This window comes from Alligator mississippiensis, chromosome 16 (assembly GCF_030867095.1).
Source record: "Alligator mississippiensis isolate rAllMis1 chromosome 16, rAllMis1, whole genome shotgun sequence".
Taxonomy (NCBI): domain Eukaryota; kingdom Metazoa; phylum Chordata; order Crocodylia; family Alligatoridae; genus Alligator; species Alligator mississippiensis.
The window spans coordinates 3,518,946-3,537,038 of record NC_081839.1 but is presented as its reverse complement, the minus strand read 5'-3'; the positions used below and the strand labels follow the sequence as shown (position 1 = coordinate 3,537,038).

General features: G+C 53.0%; 1 protein-coding gene across 1 annotated transcript; it reads left to right on the top strand.

Moving 5' to 3' along the window:
- The first annotated feature begins 111 nt into the window (after positions 1 to 111).
- BSG (basigin (Ok blood group)) lies at positions 112 to 16,807 on the top strand. The gene is made up of 8 exons (XM_019484099.2): positions 112 to 222; positions 9,722 to 9,881; positions 11,616 to 11,704; positions 12,151 to 12,287; positions 12,444 to 12,720; positions 14,302 to 14,326; positions 14,731 to 14,806; positions 15,534 to 16,807. The coding sequence occupies exons 1-7, from the start codon at positions 141 to 143 to the stop codon at positions 14,786 to 14,788; spliced, it is 828 nt and encodes a 275-aa protein (XP_019339644.1). The 5' UTR covers positions 112 to 140; the 3' UTR covers positions 14,789 to 14,806; positions 15,534 to 16,807.
- The last annotated feature ends 1,286 nt before the right edge of the window (positions 16,808 to 18,093 follow it).

The following is an 18,093-nucleotide window of genomic DNA, read 5'->3' as shown; positions in this document are numbered from 1 at the left end:
GGCTCTTGTCCCCTCTCGCTTGCCGTTCTCCCCGCGCCCAGAACTCGCCTGCTGATTGGCCGGCCGGCGGGGGCGGAGCCCTGTAGCTAGCTGGGTCCAGTGGAACCGGCCGGGACGAGCCAGTGCCGGAGGCGGCGGCCATGAGGGCGGGTGGTTGCGCGGCGGCCATGCTGGGCCTGGCGCTCGTGCTGATATGCGGGGCCCGCGGCGGCCTCGGCGCAGGTACGGCCGGGCCTGGGGGTGGATGGGATTGGGGGGGCCTTGACGGCTGCTGATCCCGGCCCGGATCGCGGTATATTGGGGGCTCGCCCCCTCGCCTTGTACTAGCGGCGCCTCATGATGACGGGGTGGGGGGGGGCGAATCGTGCTCCCCCCCGGGCTTTGTGTCCTCCCACAATCCTGCAGCACCGCCGGGGGGGCTGGGATGCGGCCCTGTGGCCCCACGGCCATTTTTGCCCCCCCCCCTTTGCACAGCGAGGTGGAGGGGGGGGAAGCTGCTTTGATCCAGTGGCCCCTCCCCCCCCCCCCCCCCCCCCCGAGCGTGGTGGGGGTCGCGATGGGCGATCCCTCGATTCAAGATCGAGCTCCCGGGGGAGCCCCTGCCCTGCGGAGAGTAGGCCCAAGACTTGGATCCCCCCCCCCCCCCCCCCCCCCCCCCCGGCCCATTTGTGTCCAGGGCCTTGCGGCACCATTGGAGCCGGCTCCTCCCAGCTCTCCACCTCCCACGGCTGCCTTTGGGGGGGCAAAGAACAGCAGAGCCCCCCACCACACCGGACTAACGAGGCCCTGCCCTCCCCCAGTCTCTTGAGTCCCTAATGAACTCTCTTCTCTCCCTCCCTCCTACCCCACGCGTGAAGGAAAGCCATTAAGTCGAATTACCTAGCCCGGGCTCTTCGAATCGAGGTCATCCCATGACCCTAATACAGAGCGCGACCCGCCGGGGCTTGTCCGGCGTCAAGGTCTTGCTGCTGAGAGAGGCTTTGGCAGCTGGATTGGACCCTTTCTTGTCCTGGGGAAGCAGAAAGCTTTGGTTTATTTAATGACCAAACTGACCAGAGACAAAGAACTATATATACACACACACACACATTGGTATGTATTTTATATATATATATATATATATATATATACACACACACACACACACACTGGTGTGTATGTATTATATATAATATTCATATACAGACACACCAGTGTGTGTGTGTGTGTGTATTATATATAATATTCATATATATACACACACACACACACACTGGTGTGTATGTATGTATATATATATATATATATATATACACACACACACACACACACACACACCCCTCCAGTGTGTATGTATATAATCATATTCTCACCAGCATTGGGAACTTATTCTCTTCGGGGTGCTGGGCTCCCCCGGTTGGGCGGCACGTCTAGGCAACGTGGCAGCTGCGGTGCTGTCACGACTAGTGTCTCTGGTTGGTTTATTCCCTCCTATGGGTGTCACCTTTTGGTTCCAGGTCCTTTCCCTGTTCCAGTTTTTTGGGTGCCGATCTTGATTTACCAACCTGTTGTTTTTTGGTGTTGCGTTCAGCAGGGACCGGTTCTTCGGGGTCGGTTTACTTGAAATGCAGTTTCCCCCATCAAAGCCACATGCTACCATCCTAGCTGGAGCAGCTGGGGCAGTAGTTCTTTCATAAGCTGGTCAGGGCTGGTAGTAGAGATGATATCTTGTATCAGACCAACACAATTTTTGCAAAAAAAACAAATAATTCTTTCATAAGCTGGTCAAATCTGTAATGTGGCCTACAGCAATGTAAGCCAGTAGGGCTGGGCGAGACCGTACAAGGTCACCTACTCTGACCCCCTGCTCGAGGCAGAATTGTCCCCAAATAAACCATCCCGGCCAAGCGTCTGTCCGACCTGCTCTCAGACAGCTCCCGAGATGGAGATTCGGCAGTCTCTAGGCAGCCGGTTCCAATGCTTGACCACCCTCGTAGTCGGACAGCTCCTCCCGATGTACCTAAGCCTCCTCTGCAGCTCGAGACCATTGCTTCGTTCCATGCCCTCGGACCACAGAGAAAAGCCCAACTCCACCTTTGCTATAATCACCTATGCTTCTTTGCCAGTGGGATCTAGACTGTCCTAAGCGCGGTGTCTCTAGCTTGTTGCTTCAGGGAGTGATGGTATTTCGTGTGTAGGGTGGAACAGTGGGCGGGGTCCTCGGAGTGTGTAAAATAACTGCAGAATTGACATCGGCTAACGAACCAGACGATTAGGGTTTCATCGGGGCACTGTTTAGGAAGATTCACTAGCTTAGCTGCTCTGGGAATTGAGATACTAGTATAACTATGTCCTGGCTTCTTTTATTAGGCCTCGACTCTAAAGGTTACAGCTGCAAAGCGCAGACTGAAAGAGCTCTCTGGCTGTAAACAGAGCCTTTAGCTAGAACATCGTAACCTTTCTCTTGTGACTTGGGTCTGTTAATGGGATGGCGCTTAAAATCTTCTACAAAGTAAAAGCACGCTATGGGGAGAATCGTCTCAAGCCGGACTCTTTGCATTGTGTGTTGATTGTGGTCTGGTGCAGTGTGTGCAAGGAAAATAGTCTTGATCTCCCTTGCTGAATGCAAGAATCGGGATCAACATCAACAGTTGGGTCTTAGATGGCTCTGCTACAGACCCTACAGATCTAGGCGGTTATTGAAACACCTGCCTGCTGGGTGTTTTAATTTCTTCTCCGCTTTGCTAGACTTCTTGAGGGTCCCCCTTAGCTTCCAAACAGAGCTCTGCTTTTAAATAACTGATGAGATCTCAAGGAAACAGTGTTCCTGTAACTTATTTGTGCTTTCTTCTCTTTAAAAAAAAAAAAAAAGTGGTGCACCTGCTCCCAAATTCCCTTGCAGCTTTAGAGCTGTACTTTCTTGTTAGTCTTGCCTAAGTAAAACAGTGGAGCTGGGGAGAAACCCCTGTTCCTTCCAGTCTCTTAATTGCATAGAACAATAGGTTTAAAAAAAATCACAGGAGATTTTTGTACGTTGATGTCTCTCTCTCATAACCTCACCATGTGTTACTTGGCGAGCTTTCCTGGAAAGAACAATTGGTCGCCTCTTTAGAGTAGATCAGCATGGCCCAGCTCTTGAGTACATCCCATGAATGCCTGTTCACTGCCAGATTCCCAGGAAAGGGCAAACAATCCTGACTTCCTGTATTTGTTCAAGGGCTCACCCCGCTAATTGGATTACGAGTTGACGCACTCAGCTGTTATTATATAAACTTGCCTTTTCTTGGCTCTGGGAGTGACGAGGCTCGCGCACAAACCTCCACCCGTACTTGTAAAACTACACATCCCTCCTTCTTAGGCTGGAGAATGAGCTGGGTTTCCTGCGTCCTGCAAATGGAGGCTGCCAGGTTTAGCTGAATGAAGATGGGCCAGATCTGCCAGACAGTTTACTGCAGGGGCAGGCCCTCCTTCTGCTGGGGCTGTCCTTAGCTGAAGGTGACTTTCTTGGACAGGTCGTGCGTGGCTGTTTCCTGGGGGTCAGAGCAGTTTCAACACCTGGAAAATAGCAATTTTTTTTTTCTGTTATCAGAATGAAGGGCCCTTCCCTGATAATGCCTGTTGCTTTCCCTAAACCAGAGCCAATGGAAACCAAGTAGGGGGCACTGCCCAGTCGCAGTGGGTGCGTGCTGCGCGGTGCTTGCTTCACTGCAGTGAACGCTCTGCATGCTGCCTGCCAGCTTTCTTGTGGGCCGCGAGCCAAGCGAAGCAGTCGTGGCAGTGGGTGCCTTGTGAGGACTGCAGACCTGCTGAGCTTTCAGCCTGTCTGCGCTGGGGATGAGAGGTGCCCTTTAATTCCCCGAGCCAGTAACCTTGTTCCAAGTGATTTTTGCAGCCCTCTGTAATCAGCTTGGATCTCTGGAAGAAACCTTTGCCTCTAATAGCACCTCTTCAAACTAGGCTGCAGCCGAAGCAGGACAGGCTTTCTCGCAGGACTTGTCGGTCCTTGCTTTCTCAAAATTAGGTGGCTGAGTGCTTACTCACAGGCTTGAACTTAACAAGCAAGCAGGCTTGGAAAATGCCAGCCCGGAGGCGCACATTTCCTTGCTCCAGAGAAGCAGGTGAAAAACCCAGAAAGCTGTTCAAATGGCTGTCCAGCCCTTCTGTATTTGAAGGAGACTCAAAGACTCGCTCTTATTCCTCGGTGTTAAGAGCATGTGAGTCTGGGTTGAGGTTTCAAGGAGAGATCCTTGCTCCTGTAACACCTGCATCTTGCAAATCCCCCTCTGGTTTTTAAAGAGAAATGAAACATCTGAAACAAGCTCTTTGCCGTAGCAAAGCTGATTACAGACATGATGCAGAATTGTCTTAGAGGTGCTAAATCCATGTTAAATGGATATCACAGGAGTGCCTTTGACTTGTTCTAGTTTTAGTTTGTGGATAATATGTTGTCCCCCAAGCCCTCTGAGGCTACAGGCAACTGGAAAGTTAAAACTGAAGCTGCAGTTACTATGATCCAGAGCGTGGATGGCAGCATGCTGTGTCAACACGCTGCTTGCTTGGCCTTGTGGATTATAGGCCATTTAAGTTTGGTATAGAGGCAACCATGATTTTTCCCTGAAAGAGGGTCCTCATACCTGTACCGAGCCTGGCTGGCTGGGTGTAATTCTGCGTAACCACTGTGCATTTATTAGGCAACCAGCTCCCGTTTTAGTAAGGAGGCAGGGCTTTCTAGGTGACCTGGCAACGGCACTGGGCAGGATGCATGCGTTGCATACGTAACTAGCTTTCTCAACTCTTCCTGTGAATTCCTGATTCATGCTGAGTAAATGCACCCGAAACCTGGGGCTGGGTTTTCCTGTGTTTCGTAAAGCTCTTCTCTTGAAGTGCAGGCCCTCCCCTGCTGATGCCTGCCTTCGAATGGCTTGAGCAATACTTGCCTTTTGAACTGTTTGGAGCTGGTGGTTACTGCTCAGTTTGCTGATGGTAAGCCATTTTAAGGCTCCTGTTTGGGAGCAGCAGCTTATTGATTTACAGGTCCACCTCTGCTGAGCTACTCCTTCACCTCAAAGAAGGGGTGAACTCGGCAAATCCTTTGGACTGCGCTGCCTTAAACATACCGACACCTACTGTACTTAATATCTACCATCTTACCATGGCTGTCGTGGTCTCGGAGTCTGTATAGCGCTGTATTCAGCCCTGCAAAGGCTGATTTGCTTGGGATGAGGACAGCCTGGCTTCCTTGGCTGCAAGTGGTGACGAATGCCACGGATAGATTTTGTACCCAGGCTAGGAAACTTTTGTGACTGCCTAGCAAAGCTGCCATTGACTTTCCCATCATGGGCATTCATCCCTAGCTGAACTCATCTGAAACTGGTCGAAGCAGGGTGACTAAGAGCGGGTCCAGAGAGGCTGTGGAGCAGAGCAGATTGCCAGGCAATGTGGACAGTGCCATAATTGGACTGCTACACAGTGCTGCCCGGTCAGTCCCCATGGCTGGGGTGGGTGCCAGACTCTGAGCAAGTCTAAATTATTGTCAGCTGGCTTGAAATGCAGGAGGGTGGAGAGGGAATCGGCACGTCTGCAGCGTGGATGTGGGGATGTGTGTCAAGCTTGTGTGCAGACTGCTTTCCTGCCTGCGTCCTTTTGTCTTTGGTTTGGCATGGGGCATGTGGGTCACTGGGCTTTCGTGGTTCTCTTCACCCCCTAAGTGGGAGCAATGTCTGCTGACTGTATGGCTGGCTTCTAGCCTGTGGTGTGGCACTGACCAGATAAAACCCTTTCAGAACTGTCCTGGCCCCACTTAAAAATGAATCAAAGCTTACTCTCTGGATCTTGTCATCCACGGAAGTTGTGAGCAGTGGGGATCCTTTTGGCTCGTCTTCTTGCTTCGAAGACTTTCCTCTTCCTCGGAAGTGCTATCTGTACTTCCAACGCGATCATTGAAAATGACAGCCCGAAATAAGATTAACTGAATCTCCTCGACTAACACACAACCTTGGGCAAGTGGCTTTCTACCCGGCTTTGCCAGTTGTGGGCTGAGGATGATGTAGGTAGGACTCTGCTTGTAAGAGCACTGAAGAATTACAGTGCTTATAGCTTCTGTATTTGGTGTCTTTTTGCTCAACGTGCTTCGATCATTAATATATGGGAGTTAGATAAATACCCGCATGCCCAGGAAGTGATAAACTTTGCTCACCTGCTCCTGTCCTTGCCTGGTGGGGATACTTTTTCCTTTCCTTTGAAAGAGGAGTTGGGCTGCAAAGGGATTGAGTTCAGCCATATATGCACACTTTTATAAGCCTCTTGCCTGTGATCCATATTTGAATTTAGCAGATCTGATTTAAAGAAGGGCTTGGTCTCTCCCTGGGCTACTGATCCTGAGCACATGTGATCAGGGAGCAGACATCCCTAGCTTCTATGGGGGAATGTGATCTTCCACGGGGTTGTGACTCTTCCTGCATCAGATGGGAGAACCCAGACCGTAATGCTTCTCTTGCATATCCCCACAGGTGGGAAAAAGGAACAGACTGTTCAGATCAAACTGCCTTGCAAAAGAGTAATTTTATACAGCTATAGACTCCTCCTGCCCATCCTACATCCAAAAGGACATAAAGACAGAGCTCAGCTCGACAGGCAAGGGGGGCCCTTTGCCGAACTGCATATACATCAGACTCCGTGGTTATAGCACGGAAGTCCCTTGCCATGGCTGGCAGCTTGGTGGCGAAGCCTCCGACTCTGTAAGACCAAAGCATCCCTGTTCCAGTAATGGAGCAACTGCCTGATGGGTTCTCCGTGGCAAAGATGTTCCCAACCCCTTGCAGTAAAGCAGTAAGCGCCCTGCATGCTGGCGGCAGAACAAGGCTGCAGTGGCAGGCTCAGTAAATGGTGGGGTAGTTTTGAATTAAATGCAGATAAGAGAATTGTCCTGGTTGAGTGGATAGAGTACAGTGCTGTGTTTGGGAGAGCAAAAAAAAAATGGGGTAGTGAAAAGTGATTGGGAGCTTTGGTTTGTGGCACCTAGAATATAGCTGGTGCTTTGGCCCTGGGGGAGGGAAAGCCTTTTCTTTAAGTTCCTTGTGCCTGACTACAAACAGGCAGCCTCCAGTGCCTCTCTAACCCTCAGCATTGAGCACCCAGTTAATCCTCCAAAGATCCAGCACTTCCTCTGGCACCGAGGGGGGAAGCATGTGATTAGGAGCTGACTCGGTGTGGACTGTAGCTTCTAGAGCTGCCACTCATCCTGAGACTGTTGCTGCCTCTCCTACCTTCTCTATACATGTGAACAGAGACCACAGCCTTGATTTACAACCTACTTGCTGGGGTGGGGGGGATTCCTTAGCTGCTCTTGGGGCTAGAAATGACTCCTTGCAAAGCACAGGTGCTTTGTCTAGCTTAGGCTCTCAGAGGTGGGGGGCAAACGTAGCTGGTCCTTCCAGATAAGCTTCCACTGTCTGCTTTGTATGTGCCTCTGGCCCTCTTGCACAGGAAACTGGTCTTGCTTTACTCTCAGGCTTTCTGCATTGCTACAGAAGGCGGATAAAGTGCTGTCTGGTAGCACTGGGTTATATAAATGCTGGCTGCTGTGTTGCATATGCAGCACTGAATAGCATGTTGGCTGCGCTCTGCTTGTAGCAGGTTACCAACACAGCAGTCCCGTACACTGGGCCTAAGGGCACGGCAGACTGTATAGTGTGCAACGGGGAGGGGCTGCTGGGGGGGGGGGGGACCACGCTTGCCTGCCTAATTAACCCGTTGCACTTTTCTGGAGGGTGGAGTCTGGCTTTTCACTAACCCTTTGCACTAATACCTCTCCAACTCGTAGCCGGCTTTATAAAGTCACCGCTGTCTCAAAAGAAACTGACTGAGGACAGCGTGGATTTGCACTGCGAGGCCGTGGGGAACCCCATCCCCGAGATCCAGTGGTGGTTCGAGGGGAACGAGCCCAACGAGACCTATGCTCAGCTCTGGGACGGGGCGCGGGAGGACCGGGTCCAAATCAACGCCACCTACAACCTGCACTCCACCAGCAGCATCCACATCGCCAACCTCACTCTCAACGACTCGGGCATCTACGAGTGCCGGGCCAGCAACGACCCAGACCGCAACCACTTGTCGAAGAGCCCCAAAATCAAGTGGATCCGTTCCCAGGCGAACATTTTTGTCTTCGAACGTGAGTGGCCGTGCCGAGGCCTTGGCATTTGCTCAGACAGAGATGTCTTGAGTGTTATATTTTTGCCACCCCGCACCTGTCCTGTGACTTCCTGGCAACTCCCCTCACCCTCCCATCCTCACGGTAGAACTGAGAGACTCCTACCCTCCTGTGATCTCCCTCACCACCCGTGACTCCGCTCCACAGTGGCCCTGCTCAAAAAGGGTTGTGGCTTCCCAGCCAAAAACGCCGTCCTGCAGTCCCGTCCCTTTTTGGAACGCAGACAACTGTTAGAACGCGCTGCTTGTCCCGAGACTCCTCGTTCCAAAGCTGGCTTGCAGATTTAAGGGTACCGATTCGGATCACCGCTGACCTACCAGCCCTTCCTTGCTACTCCCATGACTAGTCTTGCTTTAAGCTCTCTGCCTTGCTAGTGATAGAAGCTACGGGAGGCGGGGTTAAATTGCCTGTTCTTTAGCCTTCTGCCGATGCAACCGTTTTTGAAGCGGCCGTGTGTCTGTCTGACGTTGATGATGTGACCAGGTATTTGTGCTGTGGAAGTGACCAAATTCCCTTTCACTTACAGAGCTGAAAGTCCAATTTCTGAGCCAAAAGTTCTTTTTTTTTCAGTAGCAGAAACTTGGACTAATGCAGGGAAATCAAGCGATACCTTACTACCTAAGACGGTATCCTGATTCCTGGCATCTCTGGAACCGAATGGCTGTAGCAGTCCCTCTGGATGGCTTAAAAGGTTCTAGGTAGCACCAACTCCAGCGGAAGAGACATTCAGTTGGAGTTTGTTCTTGGTGTGAGGGGAAAACGAATGCCTTTCAGCCCTGTGTGACATGGTTTCTCTGCAGTGGGTAGGAGACTGCTTCATTTCGTCATTTTTATAGAATGATTTTACTAATGGCAACTACTTTCCCAGAGGCTTTTCTCTGAACAGAACTGTTTTCTTGAGCTGTTTGCTCAAGTGGTGTGATCTTGGCTCTCCGAGCTATGCAAACCCTCACTGGGCTCATTATTATTTTTTCTCCTGACTCTAACTGGGATAAACCCAACTCGGTTAAGTTTTTGTGTGTCTTCTACTTGGACTGGTGTTAATGATTTTTCTCTCTCCCGCCCACAAAAAGTTGGACTGTCATCCTCTCTCAAAACTGATGACTCTTCAACTAGTTAAATCATCATGGGATATAGGTGTTAATCAAGAAGCGGGGAGCTGTGCCTGGGGATTGCCAGTCAGTGTGACCTCTCTTCCATTGTGTGTTTGAGCTCTTGGCAGAGGTGGCTTGTGTTTTGCTGCAACCACTTCTGAGGCTCCGGGCAGTCTAGGGTTGGCGAGGGAATGAGGGTGTGATTCTTCCCATTGGGGTGGAGGGCTAGGGGGGTATCTACCAAAGAGTCACGCTGGGCAGACAGTTCTTGAGACCTGGCTCTGATGTCCTTTTGCTGGTGCCACCTCTCCTCGGAAAAACTGGTTGCTGGGTGAAGAGCTGCTGACACAGTGATGCGGATCTCTGTGCGTAAGGTCCTGAGGCAGGTGCAGCTGCTGCCCAGTCCTGTGAATGACTCTGTGCTTGTTCCCAAACGCAGATCCCATTATAGTCACCACCCCGAACGTGACGTCCGGCTCAAATGGCCAGCTGTACTGCAACATCAGCGGGGCTGCTTCTGCCATCGATGGGCATAAATGGATGAAGGGGGAAGAGGTCCTCCAATCGGATGATACCTCATCTCACCAAACTGTCTACAAGTAGGTATCTGGGGTCTGGCCTGGGACTCTCACTGGGAAGGGCCTTCTGTCCTAAACTGGGCTGGCTTCTGTACAGAGGGTAACATGGCCTCAGGCTCTCTGCCAAGTTGTGGGTTTCAGGAACACTTTCTGCTGCCATAGACAAGGCAGGCATGTTGGATTTATAGCGAGCTCTAAAGCACACAGCAACTTGAGACACCTGGACTGAGCTTTGGTTGGACTCTGGCATCCTCGACTGGGCTAAGAGTCGAGGTGGGGGCATGGTACTGCAATGAGGGACTGATTAGCTTGGGGACTGAGGAACCTGTGTATCAGTCCTGTCTAGGCAACTTTCCCTCGGTTGAAAGGACTGGGCTTCGCTCGCTGGGGAGAACGTAGTGCTTCCCAAGGTAGGCAGGAGCCCCTTGGATGAGAGATCCTAGGAGAGATTAGCTGGCCCCAGATCCCTTCCTGACTTTAGCATGGTGCCCTGAAGTGCTGGGTGGCTGCTCTGCTAGTTAAGGGTCAGTGCCTAAGCCTTTATACCCAGGCTGTGGCTAAGCAGGAACCAGAATACCAGCCCCATTGTAAGGGTGCAGCAAGCTTTCCATTCCCATTAGTCAGGCCCTGTTGGCACTGGCCCAGTCAGCTGGAGAAGCATCGTGTCCTTTTGTGTATGGCACAGCCGACGTGCACCTCTCCCCATAGCAACAGGGAGCTGAACGAGGATTAAAGTATTTATAACCCAGCCTCCTTCATGTGACCTCAATTCCCGCGCTCAGAAGGGGGAAGCTCCATGCTCAGCAGAATGGACAAGCGCCCCATTGTGCCCTGGCAGGCGGGGTGCCCAGTCTGTGCCCTGCTGTGGGGACCGCTGCCCTGCAGCCTCCCAGCACGTACCAGGTTCTGCTAAAACCAGCCACAGCAAACCTCTGTGCTCCGAGATCAGGCTGTTACTTCGTGCTGATCCCTAAAGCCACTACATAGCACCATGTGCATCCTACCCAGTGTGGGCCTTCCCAAATGGGAGCTGTTCTGCCACTTGCCTAATTGACTTTTTTCCTTTTTCCCCCATCTTCCGATAGCCACCCGGAGGCTCGAAGCCTGGGTTAATGGCTTCTCTTGTTACCAAGGGCACTGCCAACATCTACCTCCCATCAGAAGTGAAGTTTTGCTGTGCCCAGTAGTCAGCATTGTTGGGAGTCCCTGCTGCCTTATGGAGAGGGCAGGTAGAGGGATTCTGTCTGTTTGGGGTTGGCTAGTCCTGCCCACGCATTTGTGGGGTCTTGATAACTACACTTTCAGAACCAGGTCTGGTCATTTGTGCCCTCTGGCAAGGAAAAGGGACAGGCAGGTCTATTGTCTCTGGCTCATAGCACCCAGAATTCTTGGATGTGTAGGCCCTACGAGAGACCCAGCTTTGTTCCTACCTTTTGGGGAGCAAAGGGGTACGAAGCAGATGTGTGCTTGATGTCAATGCACCACTGACCAAGCCTAGTGATGGTTGGGCTGCCTTTACCACAAGACACCAATTTCCAAAGTCAGCCTGGTGTCCAGTTCTCTGACACCAACAACCATCAGACATCTCTGGTGCCCCATCCTGCTTTAAGTGGGAAAGTCGGACCCTTTCAATAGGAAGCTGGGTTGATCTTCCTCCTGCCCATGGGCCAGAGCTCAGGACTGTGGAGTCTCCTACTGCCGCTTGGGCGCGAGTCTGTTGCACGTTCACGTCTCTGCTTCCCTGTCTCATTGCAGTCTAAATGAGGTGAATGCCGAGAGCTCTGGGGAGTACGTGTGCAAGTTCCTGACCAACCCGCCCGCAGAAGGGACTGTGTTTGTGACAGGTAATGTCTAGTGCCCCCTTGGAGCTAGGGAGGAGGGAGAAGCTGGACTCTATCCAACAGTTTTGTCCATCGTGCTAAGAGCCACTTCCAGCAGCAAGTGGGAGATGAAGGGAAAGGGTCGCTTCCTACTGGCCTCCTCTGATGGGCTCTTGGGACTTGAGGTAGGCACCTCCAAGCCTTCGGAGTGCCATAACAGCAGAGAGGAAACTGCAGTGGGGAAGCTATCAAGTGGCTCAGTTCAAAGCCCCACAAGCCACCCTCCTGCTCTGGAAACAGCCCAAGTGCTTGCTCAGAGATGCTGGACTTCATGAAAGAGTGCAAAGAAGCAACAGGCTTCTCGGACTTTGGGACCAGGCTTTTGTGGGGGAGGGAAGCCTTGCCTGGGAGGCTGGCTGGCGTTCTACCTTCAGCCACCCAAATTCCATGTCCCACTTGTCTCCATACAGTTAAGCCACATGTGGTGGCGTACAAGAAGTCTGAGCATGGGAATGAAGGCGACACAGGTGTGCTGGTATGCAAATGCAATTCGTATCCTTCAGTCACCGAGTGGACCTGGTACAAGAAGGAGAATGACCACTATATGGTGAGTCTGTTGCCAGGAGCCTGCTTGCCAGAAGAGGCAGGGGGGCAGTTTATTCCTCCTCTGCAGCAATAGTCCCTGGAAGTGGGAAGGCCTGTGATGAGGCAAGGCTGAGCCTGGGAGGAGCTGCCCCTAACTGCTCCCGGCTTCCCCCTCTAGCCTGTTGTCAACGGCACAGAGGCTCGGTTCATCATCAAGTCCTCTGGCAACAAGACGGAGCTGCGTATTATGAGCCTGGATATCGAGAAGGATCCAGGCGAGTACATCTGCAACGGCACCAACGAGTTGGGCCAGGATGGTGCCACGGTGAGCCTACGGGTCCGCAGCCGCCTGGCCGCGCTCTGGCCCTTCCTGGGCATCGTGGCTGAGGTGCTGGTTCTCGTCACCATCATCTTTATCTACGAGAAGAGGAGAAAGCCGGATGAAGTCCTGGATGGTAAGAGGCACCGGGGGCCAACTTGGCCTGGGGCTAGGAGCGGTCTAGTTTGGGGACCCTGGAACATGTGGATTGAATAGCTTTGCCAGCTGAGCTCCCTGGGTAGGAGTTGGGATGCCCCCTTCATGCACTCCGTTCTTTGTCGCTAATAATCCCCATCTGTTCCAAGTGCCTCCTGTCCCAACCAGTGGTCGATGCGCTCCCCCCTCAAGGGCGTCATTGGCTGGTAGAAGAATACAGCTCTTGAGCCAAGCCAGAAAGGGTGGGAGTGAGGATGTTGCCTTGCTAATGCAAGTGTGGCCTGTGGGAATTGGCTCTGTATGGAGGACAGCAGCTTGGCGACAGGATTGTCTGATGGAGAAACCCTGACGGGCTCCTGTCAAGGGGATTACAGGCCCACTGAAGTGCTGGAAGCCAAGCCCTGCATCTGGTGGCAGCCTGGGTCTGTCTTGGAAAAGGTGCCTCGGTTCTGGGCTCTGACGCAGTGTTGCAGGACCCCACGTGCGAGCTAGTCTGAATATTCTTTCCATGTTATGTTGGGTGGGGAGTAGAGCGGGCTCGTGGGAGGGGGGGCACTGTTCCCTCCCTGCCCTCCGGGAAGGAGAAGGGTGCACCAATGTGTAGGTTCGGTGTCCTTGCTGGCATTATCTCTCCGCTCTCTTCCCTCCTCTGCTGCTGGGTGGTACCTCGCACGGTAAGTGGAAGAGCTGGCTCCAGCTGTCGTCCTGCATCTGTCCTCTCGCCAGCAGTCAAATCTGTCAGGCACCCGTGGTGGCCCCATTGCACACAATCTGGGTCACCCAGTTGACATGGCCCTGTGGAAACAGTGGCCTAGAGTCCTGTTCCTGTTAGATCACAGTGTGCTGGTGAAAGGTCTGAGCACCCCGACTGACTGACAGCAGAGGGGTCTTCCCCTCGCTCTGATGCCGTCTGTAGAGCCAGTGCATGGTGTGCTGTGAGTCTTTGGCTTTGGCAGAACATAACGGGCACAATATGCCTCGGGAACTTAAAGCTCCCTGTCTGTCCTGCATCCTTTGCTCCCTTGAAGGTCTCCTGCCTGGATTAATGGTTGTTGGTCTGAATTTAATCAGGCTGCAGCCCTTAAGATGGGAAGCAACTAATTGCAGCTTGCCTGCTGACTTGCTGCGTGGCCGGGGCAGGCTCCATGGCTTGGTTCTGCTTTGGGAGAATATGGTGGGAGGGGAGCAGAAGCTGGAGTGTGCCTGGCATGCTGGGAAAGCAGAGGCATCTTGCACCTGGGCCTGAGTGGAGGACCTAGCAGGGACCCCACGGCAGCCCTTTAAGAGCGGCAAGATCTGCGCTAGGCACAAGGAGAATGTGCTGGGCTGCTGTTCTCCCTGGCAGCTAAGCTCGCTATGTGTTAGGATGGGCAAGCCGGGAATAGCCACGTGCTTGTGCTGCTTCTGTCTCGACGTCCCCCTGTACAAAGGGGATTGTGTGGGGGACTGCAAGAGTTCTTCGGGATTGTGATCCTGCGTGGAGGAGGGGTGATGCAGGATTTCCTGGAGGCCCTTCCTGATGGTTTCTTCTCCTTCTTTGCATGCTGCTGCATACCCAAAGATGACGATGGAGGATCTGCACCGCTGTGAGTACCTTGCTTTCCTGCCATCTGCTGACACAGGTGGCTGCTTGGCATAAACACTAAGGCTTTTGGGTTACAGAAGCCACCACACTCCCCTGGCACAGGCTAAAGTCCTACTTGTGCTGGCTCTGGGAGCAGCGCAAGGGAAGAGCCAGAGGTGGTGGAATCGCCATCCTGAAGACCTGGCTCAACAAAGCCTTGGCTGGGATGACCTAGCTGGGGTTGGACTAAATGACCTCTTGAGATCCCTTCCAACCCTAACTTTCTACCATCCTAGCTGTTCCCTTCTTCCAGGCTCTGCCTGGGCGGGGAGACTTGTCACCTTATCCCACCCTGTCAGTGAAGCAGGGTGGGAGTTAACTTACAAAGAAATGTGTCTTTGTTCTCACGGCCTTCTCTTCCCCCAGGAAAAGCAATGCCACAAATCACAAGGACAAGAATGTCCGCCAGAGGAACGCTAACTAAGAGTGGGCAGGCAGGCAGGTGAGTTGTGGAGGGCAGGGGAGGCTACTGGGAACGCTAGCAGGGGCTTCTTCCACCCAGTGCCCAATCTTTGGCTTTATTGGCTGTTTTAAGCCACTCTCCAAAGTACATGTGACCCCAGTGCTGGGGGTTGCCATGGGTTCTTAACTTGCAGGCTTCAAGGTGGACGAGCCTGGGGTAGGGGCAGGGGGCGAAGAATCCTTCCTTTAGCTCAAAGACCCTTCCAGGGAAATGGCCGTGGTCTTATGGTGTGCATCTGGGAAGCTAAAGGGCTTCAAAGAACAGCTTAACACCCCACCCCACCCCTTCTTGGGACCTAATAAAGCAGGAAGCAGGGTATTGGAAACCCTAACTTCAGACTGACAGGGCTAGTGGAAAGTGGTAGAAGAGGTGTATTCATAACGCCTGTGCTGGGCACAGGGGCACACAGGCTAGATACCTTTTTGTGGCAGACTGTTCCTGTCTTGGCTGTTGGGGTGGGCAGGTAGAAGGATTCCTCACCATGTCTGCGGGGGTCGGGGGTGTGAAACCTGAGCCAGGGACAAAGCCCCCAGCTCAGCAGTACAGTCCGAATTGCTGGCAGGGCTGGAAGTAGAGTGCCAAGGCAGTCCCCTCCATCTCAAGGCAGCCTTCCCTTTCTCCATGTCTCTCAGATGGCTGTAATGCCTTGCCATTGCTGCTTCAGCCACATTCTCCCTCACCTCTCTCTTGCTCTCTCCCGCACCAGGTGATGCAGCCGACGAGCTTGCCCAGACATCCCTTCTTGTCTTGGATTTTTTTCTTTTTTTTGGCGAAGTAGCCCCAGACTGCTCTAGCATGTCCTTGGGACTCCACCACCGCGCACGGGGAAGAAACACAGTGCAGTTGTAGATTCTCAGACACACTTTTGTAATATTTTAAGGAGAAGAGTTGTGGGAGGGTATCTTTTTTTTGTTTGTTTTTTGTGTGTCTCTTTTTTTTTTTTTTTTTCTACCCCTAACTCGACCCCTTCTGCTGGTAGTCTTGATCACTGGCTGTCTTGTTCTAGATCTCAGTGTTTTGTTGCAGAGAGGGGAGCAAGAGTGCCAGCTGCTGCCCTGTTGGCTTTCTGCACTGTGCAGAGCTAATGGAGAAGAGTGGGAGGGAAGAGCTGAAACTATTGGTGCTGCACCTTTTTCCTTTGACATTTCATCCCCTGCCCCTATCTTGGGGGAAGTCACACAAGGAACTAACAAGGGCAGGGGTATCCTGTGAAGCAAGGTAGCAACCAGGCAAGCCTGTGCATCTCTCCAGCTGTGGCCTATGTGCCCAGTGTTCCTAATATCCCTTCCTGTCCAGGACATGCGAGGGAGAAATGGCAGTAACCTGGTCTCACCGAGGGGCAGCAAGATGGTTACTCAGGAGGAGAGAAACCTTATTAGTCAAGTTGTGTCCTGGGAAGAGGAAGCTTCTCCCCCTCCCACCCCTGCAGCCCCTTGTGTTGCATATTTTTGGGTCGCATCCTTTCGGACTGGCAGGGCTGGAGGATTATTTCCACCCCCCCGATGACTAGTATGAGCACCCTCCTCTTCTCCCCTCTCTCCTCTTTCCCCCCTGAAGAAACAATAGTGCCATAACTCCTTCAGACAGGCTCCCCCCTTCTAGCAGGGCTGCTCTGCTGGCTCTCCTCTGCCACCACTAACACGGACAACTTGCAGGAAGCAAACTAGGAAACAAGTGTGCTGCAGCAGTCGGCTCAGCCACGTGCTCTCCTTGGTCTCTCCCCATTGCTACAGCAAAGGGATGGGCCAGCCCCTCCATGCTCACCGGGCTCCAGAGCTGGTGTTTATCCATGGCTTCACGGGGAGCAGATCAACCATGTGTTTCCTTGTGTTGTGAGTCTTGCCACGTCCGTGCGAGGCCAGAGCCCACAGGTGGCCAGCAGCTTCCCTACCTTTTTTGTGTTCCCTACCTCCATCCTCGCGCTAGTGGCAGGATCAGCCCTCTGTTATCACTTTACCAATAAAGATGATTCCTCTTTTTTTTTTTCTTTCCTTCTTCCCCTTCCTTCTCTTGGGTGAAGTCTGGGGCCTGCCTCAGCTGTGTGGGCAATGCCCCTGTGCTCAGATACACAGCTTAAACCACTGGCAGCAGGCAGCCTCTCTTGCTGCTGATGGGTGGTGTGGGTTTGGGTTTCTACTTTTTACCCAGCCAGGTGGATGTATTGTGATTTAAGTAAGGCAGTAATTCCCTCCCTGCTTGCACCTGTCACTGGGGGGGTGGTGGGTTGTGTTCTTGCTGCTCTTTTGTGGGTTGGGGAAACCCGGACCGATGTGTCCTGGTGAGGGACACTGCAGGCTCGTGGCAGAACCAGGACTAGAATCCAGGTCTGCTGAGCCTTGGCCATCGACCCCCGTCCTCTGTCCCTTGCGGGGGGTCTTCAAGAGGAAGTTGCATAGATATCTGGCTGGGGTATTATGATCCCAGCACTTGTTCCTGCCCAGGGCAGGGGGTCAAACTTGATAATCTGTTCAGGTCCCTTCTGACCCTAGAAAGTATGAAACTAGCCCTGGGTGCAGTGGTATTGCTCCCATTCTGCACACCCCCGCCGTTGTGTTTTAATATACCTGTAGCTCCTCTGGTGGGAGGACATCGTCCCTCAGTGCATTGTGGGCGTGGAGGTAGCCGGAAAAACATGCTGCTACCTCGAGCTGGGTGCAGATGGGTGATGGAGCCCATGGGGGCTGTTCAGTCCTTTGTCTGCTACTCAAGCTTTTCTTGCGAAGCAGTGGTGGTGCTGAGCTTTGTGAAGTGGCCAGCTGCAATCATCATAGCCTGCAGCCACCTACCCTTGGGGCCTGGGTGCCGCACAAACGGACCTGGGGCGTGACTTCAGAGCGTAGCAATGTCTGGCACCCGAGTGCCTGCAGTGTCCCAATGCACACACCCAGGCAGAGCAGCAGGCTGGGCAGGTGGCTGGGTTGAGCCTTCCCTCTGGCTTTGGGTACCTATCGCTCCATGCTTGGATGAGGGGAGACATGGGATGCTGAATTGTGCACTTTCTAGCGTAAGCAGCTGCACCCTGGCAATTCCCACTGCTCCTTGGCCTGCTGTGTGGGCTACTCCAAGGGGCTTCGGAAAGGGTGGGCATTTGGCCTCTTCCTAAAGGGAGCGTGGGGGGAGGAGGTGTGCATGCACCTGTTATACCTCACCTTGCCAGCCCGCTCCTGAGACTAGCCTGGGAAGCTGGAGAGGGGGGGTCTGAAACCTGCTGGGGCTTGGCCAAGAAGAGGCCCCCGGGGAACCAGGTCCTGTAGGAAAACCCACCC